Source organism: Blennius ocellaris, assembly GCF_963422515.1.
Source record: "Blennius ocellaris genome assembly, chromosome: 4".
NCBI lineage: Eukaryota > Metazoa > Chordata > Actinopteri > Blenniiformes > Blenniidae > Blennius > Blennius ocellaris.
This window is the reverse complement of record NC_137653.1, coordinates 17,409,244-17,427,601: the sequence shown is the minus strand read 5'-3', so window position 1 is coordinate 17,427,601 and position 18,358 is coordinate 17,409,244. Positions and strand designations below refer to the sequence as shown.

The following is an 18,358-nucleotide window of genomic DNA, read 5'->3' as shown; positions in this document are numbered from 1 at the left end:
ATTGGCCTCGTTCCATGACAATCAGTCAGAGACACATCCCCCTGCCCAGATCGCTGCCAGGCAACATGAGGACCGACTGTACGGCCGATTGATAGTGATTGAGAAGAGAGCGGACGACGAGGGGGTAGCTGTGGGGAAGGAGAAACCATTAACCTCCCTATCCATCTCGCCTCTTTCCTAACCCTATCAGTCGGCTCTATCACGTCGTCCTTTGGGAAAAGCCGTTGAAGTAAAACAGCGAAAGATGAGAGAAAGACGGCGCTATCTACCAGCAGCTAGGCTTCCATTAGGGGCCGATAGCATCACGCACAAGACAAGTGTCGGAGCACACTTTTTGATGAGGCAGACACAGACAATCACCCAAACACACGTTTAAAAGAAAAAAAGAAAAAAAAACACAAGGGAGAATGATGCAAGAAAGATGATCTTGTATCAAATCTAGACAAATGATGTTTGAAACACTGAAATAATCCTTGTCTAAATAATTAAGCAAGAATTTTTTTTTTGAATTGCCATTTGATTTGATTTATTTGCCTTTAATATCATTTTCATAAGGTGATCAATCATAAAACATCTCACTTGGGTTTTTTGTTTTTACCTTTGGACATGATGATAAATGTTCCAAAATTCTAAGAATGAAGTCAACATTAAAGAATGGATTTGGTTAAGTGATGAAAAACAATAAAACATGTGATTAAATTGACATTTTGAGAATGCAGTTAAAACATTGCTTAAGAAAACAATTTGTCAGTTTTACTTTAGACTCAACATTTCAAGTTTTCTCACAAAATACAACAGAAGCATGATGTTTTCTTTTTGTGTGTGTTTTTTTTTTTTTTTTTATTGCCCTGGTACACCATTATCTTCCACTCTGCTAGAAATGCAGAGGGAAATATAAAGCATTAGAAGCGGTAACTGTTTGGAGCCACATTTTCATAAGTGCAATATCCAAACGCAGCCTTGTAAAAAGGCCTCCCATATTTTTCCACAGAAGGAGTGTGAAAGCACAGGGCGAACATTTCTTACTGTAGAATAAGGGTACATCCACATGACGGAAAAAACTATCTTTTTTTATCCACAGCCTTCTCCAAAAAAAAAAACTCCGTCCACACCTCACTATGAACACAGCTCAACACGAGGCTTCTGTGCATGTAGTACACATGCCAAGTCTTTCGCGGCACTGTGACTCACCAAACACACCAAAAATGCAGTAGAAGACAGAGCACATAGACATTTTGAAGTAGTATCCTGCAGAACTAGAATTATAAAGAGGTTTATAGCTCTTCCTTACCCCGGGAGTTTTCAAATTTCCCCACACTGGGACCCGTGTTCAAAAAACCCATTTTCACACTTTTAAAACTTGCCTCATGTGGATGATAGGCCAAAAACAGCATGTCTAGGTTAACCGGTTTCATGATGTGGACGGGCCCTTAGTCTACAAACGTGGACATTTACATACATGTGAGAGCGCAGCACGGTGTGCCGAACACGAGTGTTAATCATGCACTGTAAAGCGCTCGGTCCAGTGCTGAGGAAGGGAGTGTAATGGTCTGAACTCTCGTAATTGAGTGCCATATACCGGCATGGCTACACCCCTACCCAAGCCCTCCTTCCCCGTCACTGTACTCCTGCCTTCGCCTCACTGCACCTGGTCTATTAACATTTACATAACAATGAGCGTGTGTGTGTGTGTGTGTGTGTGTGTGTGTGTGTGTGTGTGTGTGTGTGTGTGTGTGTGTGTGTGTGTGTGTGTGTGTCTCATTCAAGCTTTACACTGTCAAGCCCAGAGATGAAAATGTCGTCGTGCTCATGAATGTAAATGAAAAGGCTGGAGGTTGCATGGACTCAGTTCCTAATCTAAAGTAAAGACAAAGAAGCATGTTATATAAAATCCTCAAAGAGAAATCATCGCCCTCGATTCTAATCTGTTCATTTACTGCACGCTACACACTCCGAATGATAAAACAAAGTGTCAGCCGACAAAAGGCTGGTGTTTAAACAGCACATTATGCGCTTGTTAACTTCAGGAGTTCCTCAGTCGGCCACAGTTTGATAAATTGTGCAAAATTAATCCTAGAGCTACTTAGAAGTGACTGATTAGCTGTATGCAGTTCACTAAAATGTCAGTGTTGATTGATACAACCAGATGCTTATTATGTATGTTGATGTCAGTCTGTGCTAATGTGTTTGCTAACGAGATTGGCGGCGAATCAGTAATATGTGAATGTAAATACACACGGACGCGTGTGCACGCTCGCTCACCCACACACACAGACACAACTGTATCCGTTGAAATCTTATGGGCAAGATCTTACTTGATGGAGTCTCAAAAAGAAAATCAACCGACAACATCATAGCGCCCATTGTTCACTGTAGTAGAGATTCAAAGCATCAGCTTTTGAGAGGCATCGGAACTTTGCGCGTAAACTCATGTGCATAACCACCAGATCCTTGGGGGTGATGACAGTACTGATGAAATGTTGATGGAGAAAGCTCTTTCATATGATCAATAAGAGAGCCAGACAATGGAGTTAGCACAAACACAAAATTGCATACAAATGTGCTGTTTAAATGATCTGCCCGAAGGCTTGTTGTTTGTCCAAATGTAGATTCCCCGCAAAAGCGTGCAAGATGAATCAATGTGCAAACACATAAACTATATCTGGTAAGGAACGACACGGAGATGTGCAATTTTTTTTTCCCCCCCCCCATGTACAGACACACAAACAGTGGCACTCTGAGGAGCATCCTTGACACTTGAACAAAGGTTGTCTCATGCATACACATAATACATAATTTCCTGCCACTGTATCAAGCCCTCCAAGTCTTTTTGTTGTCCGTTTCCAGCAGGCTCACTCTCGCTCCAAATCCTGAGCCGCCTTCTCACACCAGAGATGAATATTCATGCTTTTAGCAATTAGGCGGCACCATACACTACACCCCTATCATATCCAATGGCTGCCATCAAAGACACAAGGATGGGTGCGCCCATGTGTGGATGATACTCAGACCAAGTGTGGGTACAAAGATGGCGAGAATTGCAGCTGCGGCTTCAAATGCATTCACAGCGTTCTACCTTTTTGGCGATAAAACAGAGCAGAGAATGATTAGATGATGAGAGGTCTTGACTGAGCCAAGACACTGAGCTGATTTCCCTACAGTGGCAGTTGTGCACCGGGACGACGCTTCAAAGTTAATGTGGTCTCAGAGAGTGGCATTGTGCTCAGGGAGCCTTTTACATTTTTGAAGATGAATAAAACAACCTTTGCGCACCACAAGTACTGAACAAGTTTTCGATCAGGAGCAAAAGGCTTGAAAACTTGACGTGTGCTTGCACAGTTCCGGAGAAAGTTAGAGACCATTTTTAAATGCTTTTTATCGTTTTATTTTCTCCCACATGCACAAAGTCCAACGTGCAAATGTGATCAACACAAGGCAGAGTAGTGGACACAGAGCCATACAACACTGGCTGCAGTCAAAAATAAACTGATCTAAATTTCCTGTAATAACATACTGTCTCATCAAACACACACACACTCAGTGGGTCGTCCTCTCCTGCTGTCATATCCTCCATTGATAATAAAGACAGTGATGAATATAGCTGGAACAGCGCGAGTCATAAATCATTGGGCCTCGCCCCCTAACTCTGATTCACAGCCCGGGCTTGTGTGTGTGTGTGTGTGTGTGTGTGTGTGTGTGTGTGTGTGTGTGTGTGTGTGTGTGTGTGTGTGTGTGTGTGTGTGTGTGTGTGTGTGTGTGTGTGTGTGTGTGTGTGTGTGTGTGTGTGTGTGTGTGTGTGTGTGTGTGTATGAAGAGGGTAGGGAACTTGTCGTGGGCTACGCATCAGTGAATATGTCCAGTGACACCTTAATGTGCTTGGCTTGTCTGAGGAACCCCCGCAGGCAACCAGCTACACACACACACACACACACACACACACACACACACACACACACACACACACACACACACACACACACACACACACACACACACACACACACACACACACACACACACACACACACACACACACACACACACACACACACACAGAGGGAGAGAGAGGGTGAAGGCAGGGCTGCACGAGTTTCTTCTACATGAAAAATAGAGGACGGGAGCCTGCAAATTAAATGGTATGTTAATGAGTGTGAGCAACTGTATCGTTTTGTTTTAACTCAAAACTGTCGCTCCATCTTTTCCCTTCATCGTTCCAGCTCTCTGTCAGTTCAACTATTTTCCACCCAGGCCTGTTTGAGAAAAAACCGTGTGTGTATGTGTGTGGTGGGGGGCATAGACAGTGGGAAATCATTAAAAATATGGGGATGGGATCAGTGGAAGGCATTTGAGAGGGGAGGACTCAATTTGGGCTTAGATGGAAACATGGGTGTGCGTGTGTGTGTGTGTGTGTGTGTGTGTGTGTGTGTGTGTGTGTGTGTGTGTGTGTGTGTGTGTGTGTGTGTGTGTGTGTGTGTGTGTGTGTGTGTGTGGCAGTTAAAGTGAGGATTTGAAAAAGTAGAGGAGGGGGTGGGAGCATGGTGGTATAGATGGAGGGCAGAGGATAAAGATGAGGGTAGTACAGAGGGCGAGAGAAGGGAATTGCCCCCTCTAGTCATTAGTGTTGGAAAGGGGGTTTAGCTGGAAGGTCTAGCACCCCCCCCACCCCACCCCCCAATTCTGCTTAACCCGAGCCTGGTAACCATTAATGGGGATCAAACGCAGAGAGGAGATGAAGCTCTGTGTGTGTGTGTGTGTGTGTGTGTGTGTGTGTGTGTGTGTGTGTGTGTGTGTGTGTGTGTGTGTGTGTGTGTGTGTGTGTGTGTGTGTGTGTGTGTGTGTGTGTGTGTGTGTGTGTGTGTGTGTGTGTGTGTGTACATGAAGCAGAAAACATGTGTGAGCGTCGTGGTTGGGGCGGTCTGATGAAAAGGGCATGGAGGGTGGATGGAGACACAATGTCCTTCAGTGTTCAGGCTGAGGGAGCTGGAATGTATGTTCTTGTCTTCTAGTGCTGCTATTAAAGAGTGTGTATGCATGCATGTGTCTTTCCTGCCCTTAGCTGCCAAGTGGTGTGCCTTGTGCTACTAGCACGTGTGTGTACCAGTGCGTGACCGGCTCTTCTGCTACCTTGCTGCTTGCCCCCAATCACACAGCTGCATTAAGAGATTCACATTAATCCCACAAAGAAAGAAATGAAGTCTCATACTGCATATGTACATTGCATAATAACAGTGACTGTTAGAAATTCAGATTTTTCAACAAGCTTAATGAGGTAAAGCGGGTGCTGAAGTAAACAAGGGTGGTGCTCGTGCCTGTAACTCACGTCCCATCTTATTTTAATTACTGGAGAAATGTCCTAGTACATTTACAGGAACAAGCACCCGTAGAGGAGCATTGAAAATGCTATGTATATATGACAGATACAGTATTTTTTATGTATATTATTGAGAAATCGAACCTCCTCAGAGGGCGGCCAAATTTTTTAATTTGTCAGCGTGGGCCTACCTATTTTTTACCTTTACATGTTAATCAGATGATGCCATTTCTGTCAATACATGACAGAATGAGAAATAAACATGTATGAGAAAACATCTGATTTTGCCACCCGACAGAAACCTGAGATGTAAGGAAGAAACATCATATTCTCACACAAGATCTAATCCGTTTTAAATCCTCTGTGCTAGGTTTTGAGGACTACAGACAAATGCTGGATACACCCTGGATCTGTAATCAGTCCATCACCAGTCAATTTCTTCCAATTATTCTCTCTCTCTCTCTTTTTTTTTTGATCTTGCAAATTTACAGATTATTATTATTTGTTTTTAATATAAAGTTTAGAATGTCAAAATAACCATGTGCTAAAGTTATGATAGCGTTGCATAAACTAATTAAGGATATTTTGCTAACAAAGTTAGTTTTACCGTCATATTAAAGGTAACAGTTCAGAAGAACGGTATATACTGTATAATAACCTGTTTGAACTTTGCAAATAGCTCATGGTTCACATACTATCCGTGGAGCCTGAGATCTCAAATTAACTGTGATTTATTACCCTGCGAAAGATTCACACTACACTGTGTTTACCAGAGTTAACACTTAATTACCAAATCTCCAGTTGTCAATTACTGACTATTAGCAAAATAGAAAAACGAGACAACACTGCATATTACAGATGGATTTGACCACCTTAGATCAAAACTATTTTCATTCTCACAGCAGATTCCAAACTATTAAGTATGAAAATATTCAAATTATCAATTATCTCCACTTTCCACACACACACACACACACACACACACACACACACACACACACACACACACACACACACACACACACACACACACACACACACACACACACACACACACACACACACACACACACACACACACACACACACACACACACACACACACACACACAGACACAGACACACACTCCCTTCATCTTTGCTTCCTTTCACTCACAGCATTAATGAGACGGAAAAATGAGGGGAGCAGCTGGACCCGGGGAGCGACAAAGATGCGACACGCTATCCTCTGCTCCCCCTCCCCGCATCTCACCATCAAAGTCGACACGGCTTTCAGCAGTGGTGGAGCTGGTAATGACCACATGAACTCCCACACACACGCTCGCAGACCACATGTGACCTATAAAACTCCCCCTATGTCTCTGTGTGCCTAATGTCTTGATTATTAGCAAACCGTCCCGGTGGTAATGTCTGTGGCTGGTGTGTTGCAGTGTAATTAAATCCAGTGGGAACGAGTTGGACAGTGGTTAGGGAAATTATTATATAATTACATTTGTATAACTAATAAGCAAAATGGGCGTGAACGCTGCTCTCAAAAGAAAGTAACAGTGTGGGGGTTTACTAAGGGCGACATGTGTTTGCCTTCATCGCGCACAGAAATTTAATGGATCGTATTCATGGCTGAACAGACAGTGAATGTGCCCTCATTAACGGATAATGTGAACTCACCTGTCTGTCCGTCAGAGTGTAGATGTGCTGCAGGTCAGGGCTGAACAACATGTCTCTCAGTAAGGGGCTTCCTGCCTCGCTTACGGTCACCTTCTCGTACAGGACCGCAGGACGGTTTGGACTGGCAGAGTTCACCAAGATCTGCGGCAAAAGATGGAAGGAAACAGTTTCAGATGACATAACAGAGTCTGGTCATAAATCTTCACAGAAATTCAAACACAGTGCCGTCCCTTTAAGCGTTATTGTTCGATCCCGTCGCTGCCGACAGGTTGACACCTGTACTCCCCGTTACTCCTACACTACACCATATCTACAAACTCCAGGAACTAAAAAGAGCTTTGCTCCATGTACTAATCGTTATAGTAGCCCTCAGAACGGCTGCAGTATGATCAACCAGTCACAGACACATTCACACATTTATAACATACACAAACAAAAACGCACAGTAATATTGAAGAATTGCCAGATATTGAAAGTTAAGTTCACGTTGAAAAACGGGGTAGGAGCACTCTTTCATTGTATGTTTGTTAACAATTCTACAGCCATAAAATGAAAACGTATTCAGGCAGCATAAATATTATTATGGTCATAAAAAAGGTTTAATGTTCTTCCAACTGAGGAAATAGGCTGCATTTAACTCAGCTCCAGCAGATTATAATAATACTGGTAGGTGATGTGAAATTATCAAAATTTTGGACAAAGTTGAAAGTGCCTTCTTCGCAGAACCCATGTAAGCGGCTTAATTAAAAGGCTGTGGTAAAAGCAGTATTGAGTATAGGATAATTATTGTGAACACAGGCATGATTACAGAGGTAGATGCGTGGAGAGGAACATTAGCGATGGCATAATTGTGTTATCACAACTGTAATAAAGGCAATTTTAAATGGCAGCTGCAAGGACATAATGAAAACCAACTTTAGAGATGATATGAGTAAGAATTCACTGCAGCCACGTCGAAACACAACCCTGAATCACTGTGTGTGGGATTCAAGGGAAACTGAAGCGACTGACGCACCTGAAGCCAAACACACGCACATTCACCAAGCCTCGCATATTTCCATGAGTTTCGGTGAATCATTTGCCAAGATGTAGATCAGACATTGGCTGGCTGTGAGCCAGAGACATCTCGGCAGCAAATCAGACGTTCACCAACCCCACCACCACCACCACCACCACCCCTCGAGTATGAGCTCTCCGTCACTGAGCCTCGTGGAGTCGTCCCACTATCAGCCCAGACTGACAGGGGAGGGACAGCAGCCAGTGACTGGCTGGAAAATGATACTGAACACACACTCGTGCGCGCACACAGACAAATAGGTTCACATCCAGATAGATGAAAAAATGATAAGATGAAAACACACCCGTACACCGACAGTGATAGATATGCATGCATTAATACCGCAGCCCCTTGGATTGATATGTACATGGCTGAACACACGCACGCACACATGCGCACGCACACGCTCCGTGATGAAAGAGAAAGAATTTATTTACAATCCCACCAAAAGAAACCAGGGGCAACAATCCTATTATCTCTGGCTGCCTCTGCGTGTGTGTGTGTGTGTGTGTGTGTGTGTGTGTGTGTGTGTGTGTGTGTGTGTGTGTGTGTGTGTGTGTGTGTGTGTGTGTGTGTGTGTGTGTGTGTGTGTGTGTGTGTGTGTGTGTGTGTGTGTGTGTGTGTGTGTGTGTGTGTGCGTCAGATACTGAGGGATAGAGTGAAAGAGGCAGAGTGTGATCGAGTGAGAGAGTGAGAGAAAGAGCTCATAAGGCTGTGATAAAGCGCCGGAGACGAGGGGAAATATGGATGTTATTATCTAGATAATGGGCCCATAAACAAAGGATACATTTCATTCATGGACGACACGCATGTAGACGAGGACACACTGATACATAAACACATGCATACCTACACATGCGGCAACACAGTTTTGAAGTCCTGACAAACAGAATTAGGAAAAATGGTGGCTGACACACGCACACACACGCACACACACACAGAGGTAAAAGAATTGCCTTTGTTCTGTGGGATGTCCACAGCATTCTTGTCTCTCTGCCTCACAAAAACAAGGTACTTCCACTGGCAGCAACATCTATCTTTGGACCAAACACCCAAGTCCGGTTCACTGGCTAATGACCAGTCCGAGGCTGGACTGCTTTGGCTCACACAAACAATGTAATGGGGAGAATGAAAGTCAGTCTTTCTGTCAGCCTTCCTATCGCCTGTTTGTATCCATCTGCCAGTCGGACTGTACTTCCTGTGCAAAATCTCCACAACTATAAAGCAATGGCTCCTCATACTTTATCTCACTTTGCCCATTTTTACTTCTATGGATTTAAATAATTGTATTATCATTTCAGAAATAAGCTGCAAATAGAAAATTGAACAAAAAATACTTTTTTTTGTAATGTAAATAGTCCATGTAGGCGTTCTCTCCTTCTCTGCAGGAGAGAGGGTGGGTGAGTGAGAGTGGGTGACATGTGAAAACAACAGGTAATAAATCGTTTCAAATCAATTCATTCCACAAGCGCTGCGGCCGAGGCTGTTCACACAACCCTGGGAGAGAACAAAAGATTATGGAATATATAAACCGAACAGATGGAAGGAGGAAGGGATGGATGGATGGGATACATAAAGGATGCCTAATTAAATCAACCTGAGTGACTGCCTTGGAACCGTGGCTACAATCTGAAAATGAAGTTAACATGGAGGGGCTGCAGGTTTAGAACAGTTTAGCTGCTATGTGTGCAGCACTGTATGGGTGTGCAACCTGGCATGCCTGTGCATTTATGTTCCAGGTGTTTTTTTTTTGTTTTTTTGCATTTACCTACATGCACCTGCCATAATATTAACATGCAAAAGCCTGTTTGGGTTTTTTTTCCCCTTGCATGAATAAAAATCACAAGTTGTTTACAGTGGTACACATGTAGAGCTGCATGTGCATACGAGCCAAGTCAGGAAATCAATACAACAGTCTGTAATAATGGGAGAAGCTGCCGCTGTCTCATTGTGTCCTCTGTGCTGTTTAGCTTCCCGCTAAGTGCCTGACGGATGGATTCACACAACGCCATTGTGCTCGCGTTTTCAGGAGACGCTCTGCTCCTGTATACATGTATAATGTAACATTAAGAGACTTTGAACACATTCGAAGCACTGTCTTAAGTAACGTTTGCAGAAAAGCAGGAAAAAGATGTGGCACAGAGATTTAGTGTAGAGGAATGGGGAGCAAGAAGACTCTGGGTGATAACACATTGTTGTGAATATTGGTGTGAAAAAGTGGCGTCGTCTTATATTGAGGGGTTTAATATCTGGCTTCCGTTGTTTTTCCAACTTTTAAATAACAATTATGTGGGGCCATCAGAAACAAAAGGATGATGCTGGTGTTGCATGCTGGACGATGTTACTAAGCCATTCAAAGGTTTTAAAATGAAGCATCTTGAATGCGTTGGATGGCAACAAGGGTGAAGAGCTATTGCAGGAGGAGGCTGAACCGAAGCATGAGAGCAATGATAGCTGGAGCGCAGCCAGTGGGACAGGAGATCTGTGTGGCGAATAGGCAGAGGAGACTTTATATAAAACTGTATGCAACCAGGAAACCTATAATAAATTCAGCAAAGTCGCACAATTTAGACTGTGTGCAGCCATGTGTCTAATCTCCAGTATTTAAAAATGTTAATGCTGTAATTCATCTCTGTACATATGGTTGGTATGGGTCACTCACATTCCAAAACATGTTTGAGAGCATAGAAAAAAACAAACAGGTGGCAAAATTGCACAAAATGATAACTTGAACAGTTAAAAGATGAGAACCCTGAAGAAAACTCAAGCAGTCACGACTAACCGCAGCCAATTGTAAAAAGCATGGTTCGTGCATGTATGAATATTGTCTTTTTATTTCGGTTTCACTACTGATAGTATGACAACTTACTATTTGAAAATGAAAATGTCACCTTGACTTCAACTTAAGAATATATTTTTGAAGAAAATTAACAAACACAAAAGGTTTTGTGTTTTTTTTTTCTTTCCCAAAATATGAGCCTTGAAAAAATGGGATTCTCTTATAATCAGGATTGTCTGAATTTTATTCAGACCAATACATTACATTTTCAGCAGAAGAAAAAGTGTAGTTTTTGTCTCTCAATAAATTCTTAAACTGTAACCAAGCATTTCATATGTAAAAAAAAACATTCCATGACCTACAAATTATATTTCTTCCTGGAATGCTAATGTTGTTTGTCAGCCGTGCAAAATAGGGAATAAAATGAGACAAAGGGGGCGTTTCCACTGTATTTGTGCCCCTGAGAGAGAAGAGGCCTTACATTGTATAGGAAAAAACAAACTTCAATATCTACTGCAGATAATGAAAGAAACTAGTTAGAATATATTTGAGTTTGTCCCTTTAATGATGGCTTACTCTCTCAGCTCTCCAGGGATTTTGGCTTCTTTTTGCTATTCAGAATTTGCGTGTACTGCTTGTACGAGACAACAAGATTGTAACCCACCCCACAAAAAAAAAAAAAAAAAACCTCAATACAAAACAAAAACAAAACACTACAACAGTGAACAATTTCAAAGTGCTGCCCATCCAGGTACCAACATCTCCCTCAACCTGTCGATCTGCACAACTGCTGCGTTTTATCTGCACTATACAGGCCTGGTTGGCCCTGATAGACATGTGGGATAACTATAACGGGTGATTGGGGGAGTGAGAGTAGGCTGATAAGACATTGCCACGTCAATGAGAATGATGCCTGTCATAACCAAAATTGATTTCTGATGGAGCTTGTGTACATGTGAGAGATCCAAAGGTAGGGAGAGGGAGGTGTGTCATTGCGTGCCTTGTATTGTATTGACCTATTAAAGGTAGAAAGAGAGAACTATAACTTGTGAGTGAATGGAAAAGTGATGAAAGCCAAGGAATACATCAGGAATGAAGGGGTTAAATCAGCATAGAAGAACAAAAGCATGTGCTGTTGCTTCCTTGGCACCTCTTATGTTCAACTCCTTTTTACATATTTTTTTCTTTAATTCAAGAATCATGTCATCATGACGATCATCATTCAACCCGTGCCAGTTCTTATGCTGCCTCTCTAGGTAATCCCTCCATTTCCACAGTGCCTCAAAGAAGCCACAGCAGCCTCTTTCTCTTTAAAACCTTCGCCCCGAAAAAAGCCAATTGTTGGTCTCACTGGTGGGCTTCTGTTCAAACAGGTTCTGCTGAAATATAGCATCAAGTATTTGTAATTCCACACAAGCTTCATTACCAGCTGCATGGAATATGACCATAAAAGATATCTTTTGGATAAATTGACATTGTCAGTGGTCAAATCCGAAGGTTTCTATACTGGTCTGAAGCCAGAGTCGTCTTCACAATAGAAGTACTGCCTGCATGATGACCACTTGTCTCATATTGTGGAGACCTATTGTGGAGACAGATTCCACCAGACTTCTGTTGATGTACTGAAAGATTGGGTACAAAGATGTCTATAATAGATTATTCAACTGTGAACTTCAACAATTTGGCCCAAAATAAATGTGATGACCCTCTACTGTAACATCACATATGCATGATGTAAAAGAAAAACCTTAAGACAAAGGAAGAAGACAGGTAAAATGTGAGGCAAAGAGGCTCTGATGCTGCAGTATTGTGAGTCAGACTCCCATAATTTAGAAGACAAATGCATAGTGCAGGTGTTCCCATGGCTGTCTGAGTGCCATAACACCAGCAGGAGCATGGAGATCGGGTAATAGTTTTGACATTTCAAAGCAGATTTGGAGATGTGTGCAACCATAAACCATGCCAGGCTCACTAATAGCATGTGGGAACACACACACACACACACACACACACACACACACACACACACACACACACACACACACACACACACACACACACACACACACACACACACACACACACACACACACACACACACACACACACACACACACACACACACACACACACACACACACACACACACACCTTTAAAGGGGGCTAAACTTGACATAACTAGGTCTACCCATGCATAATGGTAGCAAGCCCCACATTCCTGACTTTGATGTAGAGTAGAAGGGGGACCCAAGTGAATGTGCATGTGTGTTGTTGTTAAGTGGGGAATTCAGTGTGGCCCTCTTCAGAACAAGGGGAAATGAAAGAAAGCAGCAAGAAGGTGATGAAAAAAAATGAATCAAGACGTTGAAAAACGTGTGAAACGACGGCATCTGACTTGTTTCCCATTATAGATACTGTCATCATGTAATCATGTAAAGGTTGTTGAAGAGAAGCTGTTTTATTCTTGCCTTTATAATCATTACCTTGAAGGTCAAGACTCAACATCAAGACGTGGCTTATAAACCATGCATTTCCATGATTAATGGACAAATTCCATCGGCTGATAAGGATTGCACGGCTGAATCCAAAGCTAACAGTTATTCATTAGGATGAAAGAAAATAAGTGAAGCCTCGACTAAACTCCTCTGGATGGGGTATTTTTTTTTCTGCAACCGAGCCACATAGCGGTGTGAGTGAAAGTGCTCTTGCCTCAATGAGTTAATGTCCTGTGTGAGGAATCCTGTGTGGAGTCTGCAGGTTCTTTGGGTGTGGATTTTCTCTGGGTACTTTGGTTTTCTCCCACAGACCAAAAGCATGTGTTTGAGGTTAAATGGTCGCTTTAGATCACTTGTGGGTGTGAATGTGAGTGTGCACAATTGTCTGTCTCGAAAGATTTGCTCTGAGATCGACTGGCGACCTGTTCTGGGTGGTATCCTGCCTTTACTCACAGTCAGCTGTGATCAGCTTCAACCCCCACCGACCCACAGCAGATGATCACTCTCCATCCGATCCTATCCCTTCATTGCTGTGACACCAACAAACTCCATGTGCTCCTTTCACTACATCCTTGAATCTTCTCTTTGGTGCCGAGTTCACTCAGTGCTATCTAATTAGAACCTGACCTACAGATGATGACAAAAACATGGCAAAACAGAACTGAGCATGTCTGTGTGCGCCTTTCATCGATAGTGTGCCGTTTTTAGGTTCTAACAGAAAGGAAGGACAACAGAAGAACCACTGGGGCACTAAAAGCTGCTTCCTTAAAATGCACCTTCAGAGCTTTGTGGGTAGTCATACACTCGTTGTTGTCCTCCTCGTGCCGTGCATTGTTTGAGAAGAGAGTACATCCATTCATACCTCCATGAATGGTAACAAAAAATGTTCAGACGGAAATAGCAGAAAAAAGCAAGTAAATCAAAAAACCACCGCTGAGTATGTTTATGTATTTGTACAGCTGAGCAGTGAGAAGCTGAGAGCAGATGGAGCATCACGCATGAGTGAGTGATTGCCCTGATCTATGGGACCAATCCCCCATCGCCGCAAACGCACACGTACCCACACATATGCACAGTATGTGCAGCCGACACATAGAGGGCCTGAAAGTAAACCCTCACCATATGTGGGTCAGACAGTCAGAAACCGAGCAGCCTTTTCCTTAACAGAAGCAAGACAGACAAAGAGTTATGGCGACAATGATGGAGGAGGCGGGCCTTCAAACACGTATGTACACGCGCGCGCGCACACAAACACACAGGCGCAAAAGAATGTCATCACATCTGCTATCAAAACACTGTACGTCTGGACTGAGTTATTTTAAGGTCTTGGAAGGCGAGCAGATGCAATCGAACTCCTTTAAACGAGCTTTATTAGGGCAAAACTCATTGTAATTTGAGGGAGAGCGAGCAGGAGGAAGCTCCACTCACCACTAAATATTACTTATTTATATTACATATTTCAGGATGTTTATTTACACAGACAGATACAAGCACTCAATAGACGAAGTAATCTAGATTAGGGTAAACGGGGGGGGAAAGGGAAAAGAAGGCTGTACTGCGGGGAGAAAAAAATGCAATTATTAGCAGCAACTTCCAGTCAAAAACACACTCACACTCCTCCTTAGTAATCCTTCCACACACCACTACACATTAGTGGCACTAAATCACACATCTTCCAGTCTCCTGTACTTAGAAGCTCAAAGAATCGTGGGTTCTCTGGTGCTCATCTGTCAGTGTCACAGCTCCATTAAAAGCCAATTCTTCAAAAAGTCATTTACTTTTATCTTTTTGATGTTTCGACAAAAGAGCAGCTCCTTCTGCCATGACTACCTACCAGGGATGAAATAACCGGTTTAATGGTGAGACTGCAGTAAAATGTGCTACAATAAGCGCCACCATTTCATATTTTAATTATCTTTAAAACCACATGTGATTAAAGCACTTTGACAGACTCGCAGTAAATCCCAAACTTAGCAGCAGTGTCCCTGACGCAGGTACACACAAGGTGGCACACTGAAGATTTCTTCGTCTTCTACAAGGACATATGGTGAGGTGAGGCCATATTTTTGTTTTTAAGAGTGTAGCACACTGCCTGAATGTTGAAGGTTACCTCTCAAGAGAAAATGCAGGGTGAGAAAAACTGCTAATAGAGCAGGATAGAAATTATAGCTTTTATATTACAAATTCCCTCCCAAAAAAGGCCATTGTTGTTTTTGCTCATTTACTCACACATGGCTGTGGCACGCATGCAAAGTAGCAGCATGTCAGAAAAGTTGTGTTTTCACATGGAGACAGGGTCGGAGCATATTTGAGAAGTTCCACCTTGGGAGTTGCTTTCAGAAGTCGCATTTTCAGTGGCACCGAGCACCAAAGATCTGCAAAAGGTTTACATTTTCACTTGAAAACATTGAATGAATGAGGCCTAAATCTCAGTTCAGTTTGGAAGTGGGACTTTCCGGTGAAATAAATCTGAGTGAGCAGCTACAGCATTGTGGCTTTCAATATATAGCCGTTGGTGAAATGATTTCCTGTCTGTCTATAACTTTTGAAGTATTATGTCATCGCACCCGAACAATACCAAGTGATTCTATGTGCCCCCCAAACACAATCTATGTTTAAGTTTGATCGGAAGAAGTGAATCCAGTGAGTGCTCCATCTCATAACACAACTCTGTTTTGAAGCTGCACCTGACACGTTCCATCAAAGATGCCGAGGCTTACATAAAGCACTCAGCGAACAGGTCAGATATGCCACTGTGTAATCCAGCGTATTCTGCCATATCGGGTTACTTGCTATGTCAACTCTTATCGAGTGGATGTGGTGTTCACCCGCATGTCTGCACCGTGGTTATTCTTGTGTGAGCCTGTGGCCTTTCACCAGCAGTGCTCCCAAAAAGGTCACATGTCACATACCCACAAACACTTTTAACGTGCACACAACAACAAAAGCATGCAGGAGATGGAGGCGGATGAGGACAAGGGAAAAACTAAACTAAAAAAAAAAGAAAGAAGAGGGGGTGTTAAAGCAATAGCAAACTGCGACATCACTCGCTGAGCACAAATACATGCCAGCATACTATAAAATGTAAACATAGTTTCAGAAAGCAAGCGGCCTTAAATCGAAAATTAAACCTATTAATCACAGCTGAGCTTTTTTTTTTTTTTTTTTATTAATCCTGGTGCTTGATTAAATTAGGAGCTTGTCATTTGTAACTGCCCAGTCTCCGCTGCTTCTCCGAAGCTGCAGTCATGCCAGTTTATATTCCTCCTGCTATTTCACCTTCTCTCCACCGTCTCCTTCCTCTCCCTCGACAAATTAAATGCCTTGAGCTAGCAGTTGTCAGATAAGTGTGTGGAGCGGGTTGCTAGACATGGCAAGACGGCTGTGTTTCATCTCCAACCATCCCTAAATCACACTAACTCAATCATCTGCATTCAGTTGCACGCATGCAACACAGAGCCAAGCGTGTGAAAAGCACTGCATCCAGAGAGGTGCTTTACTGTGACTGATTTTATCAGCTGTCTTGCAAACGGGGGTAGAAATTGCACCACAACATTATCATATACAATAAGATGAGGCTTTAAGATAGAGCTTTCCAATTGAATGCCTTTTTAGTGTCGCCATTTAAATGAGAAAAAACCTCCTCTTACATGAAGCCGCAAACACAAATCCCTTATGGGATATCTCAAACGAAACAATATTACACATTTACATCAAAGACTGCTGAGGAGATATTTATGTTAAAGACCAGTCATACACTTAAAGACCAAATTTAATATTCATGCCTTTCGAGGTGCGTCTGTGTTAGAGAAGTCATCTGCCGCATGATTTTTACAGTGACACCAGCATGCATGGACGGCAGTGAGGCCTCCAAAAGCTTCTGGGTGAAAGTGAGAGCTCTGCTCAGAAGCTGCTCGCTGCCAGCCTTATCAGATGCAGGAAGGTGGGAAACCAAACAAAGATCAGGAAGTGGCTAATGTCGGAGGGCGTCTCTGAAGAGAGGAGTGGAGAGCACACACAGAAGCTGTTTGGAGTGCGTGCGTGCGTAAAACATTCCCTCAAATTGTAAGTTTAACAGTGCTTTGCGAGCAGTGAATACCGTATTTTCCGCCCTATAAGGCGCACCTAAATACCTCAAATTTTCTTAAAAGCTGCCAGTGCGCCTTATAGCCCGGTGCGCCTTATATATGGACGATTGTTCTGCTCCAGGCTGCTATTTGACAGCTGAACAACTAGAAGCTTTTATTTTGACAACTATAACTTTGCAACTGGATCTTCAGTGCGGACGAGACTCCGCACAACACCTTAATCACTCATGGTTGCACACCAACGTTCTAACAAACCAAAATAAACAAGATGAAATAATTACTCCCTAAACTGGGGAACAAAAACACAGCATAAACACAATCAACACCAAGCCCAACAACGAGCCACAATAACCTCCAACAACACAAAACATGAATTTGTCGCTGCAAGGCATGATGGGACATCATGCCTTGCAGCGACAAATTCAACCTGAGCTCCTCAGTGCAGCCGATAGAAACTCCCATAATTCATTGCAGCTGTTTGTGGTGTTTTAAATGCAATTATTGGGGGTTATATTTGGTTTGTGGTGTCGGTAATAATTGTGTTGTGTTGTGTTTTTGTTGCTTAGTTCATGTAGTTTAGTTTATTATTATTATTATTATTACCGGTAGTTGTAAGTTGTCAACCAGTAGTGAAGAAGGTTTTGTGTGTAGTGTGGTACTGGCATAGGCTGCAGGTAGGACTATCAAAATAAAGCTTGTGCACCTCTCTGGGTGTTAGAAGCAATGGAAAATGTAACTTAATGGCTTTGAGCTATAGATGTTGCTGACCACTGGTCTGTTCCATGCGCCTTATAGGGCGGTGCGCCTTATATATGAATGAAGTTGTAAATTATGTCAATCAATGTAGGTGCGCCTTATAGGGCAGAAAATACGGTACATGCAAGTCATCAATTGAGTGTGTGGGGACTTCATCAGCATCCGTCACAATAACAAGACATCAATTAATAACCTGACGGAATG

At 42.8% G+C, this 18,358-nt stretch overlaps 1 protein-coding gene across 2 annotated transcripts in view; it reads right to left on the bottom strand.

The window, feature by feature from the left end:
• Positions 1-18,358, bottom strand: part of plxna1b (plexin A1b) — a gene marked incomplete at its 5' end in the record, with an annotated part of 162,974 nt that overhangs the window by 101,049 nt on the left and 43,567 nt on the right. The window contains one exon of one of the 2 annotated variants that reach the window (XM_080495587.1): positions 6,980-7,120. In XM_080495587.1, the coding sequence (XP_080351713.1) occupies positions 6,980-7,120 (141 nt within the window). Of the gene's footprint in view, positions 1-6,979; positions 7,121-18,358 lie in introns of those variants that run through there. The other variant, XM_080495588.1, reaches the window with a different exon arrangement.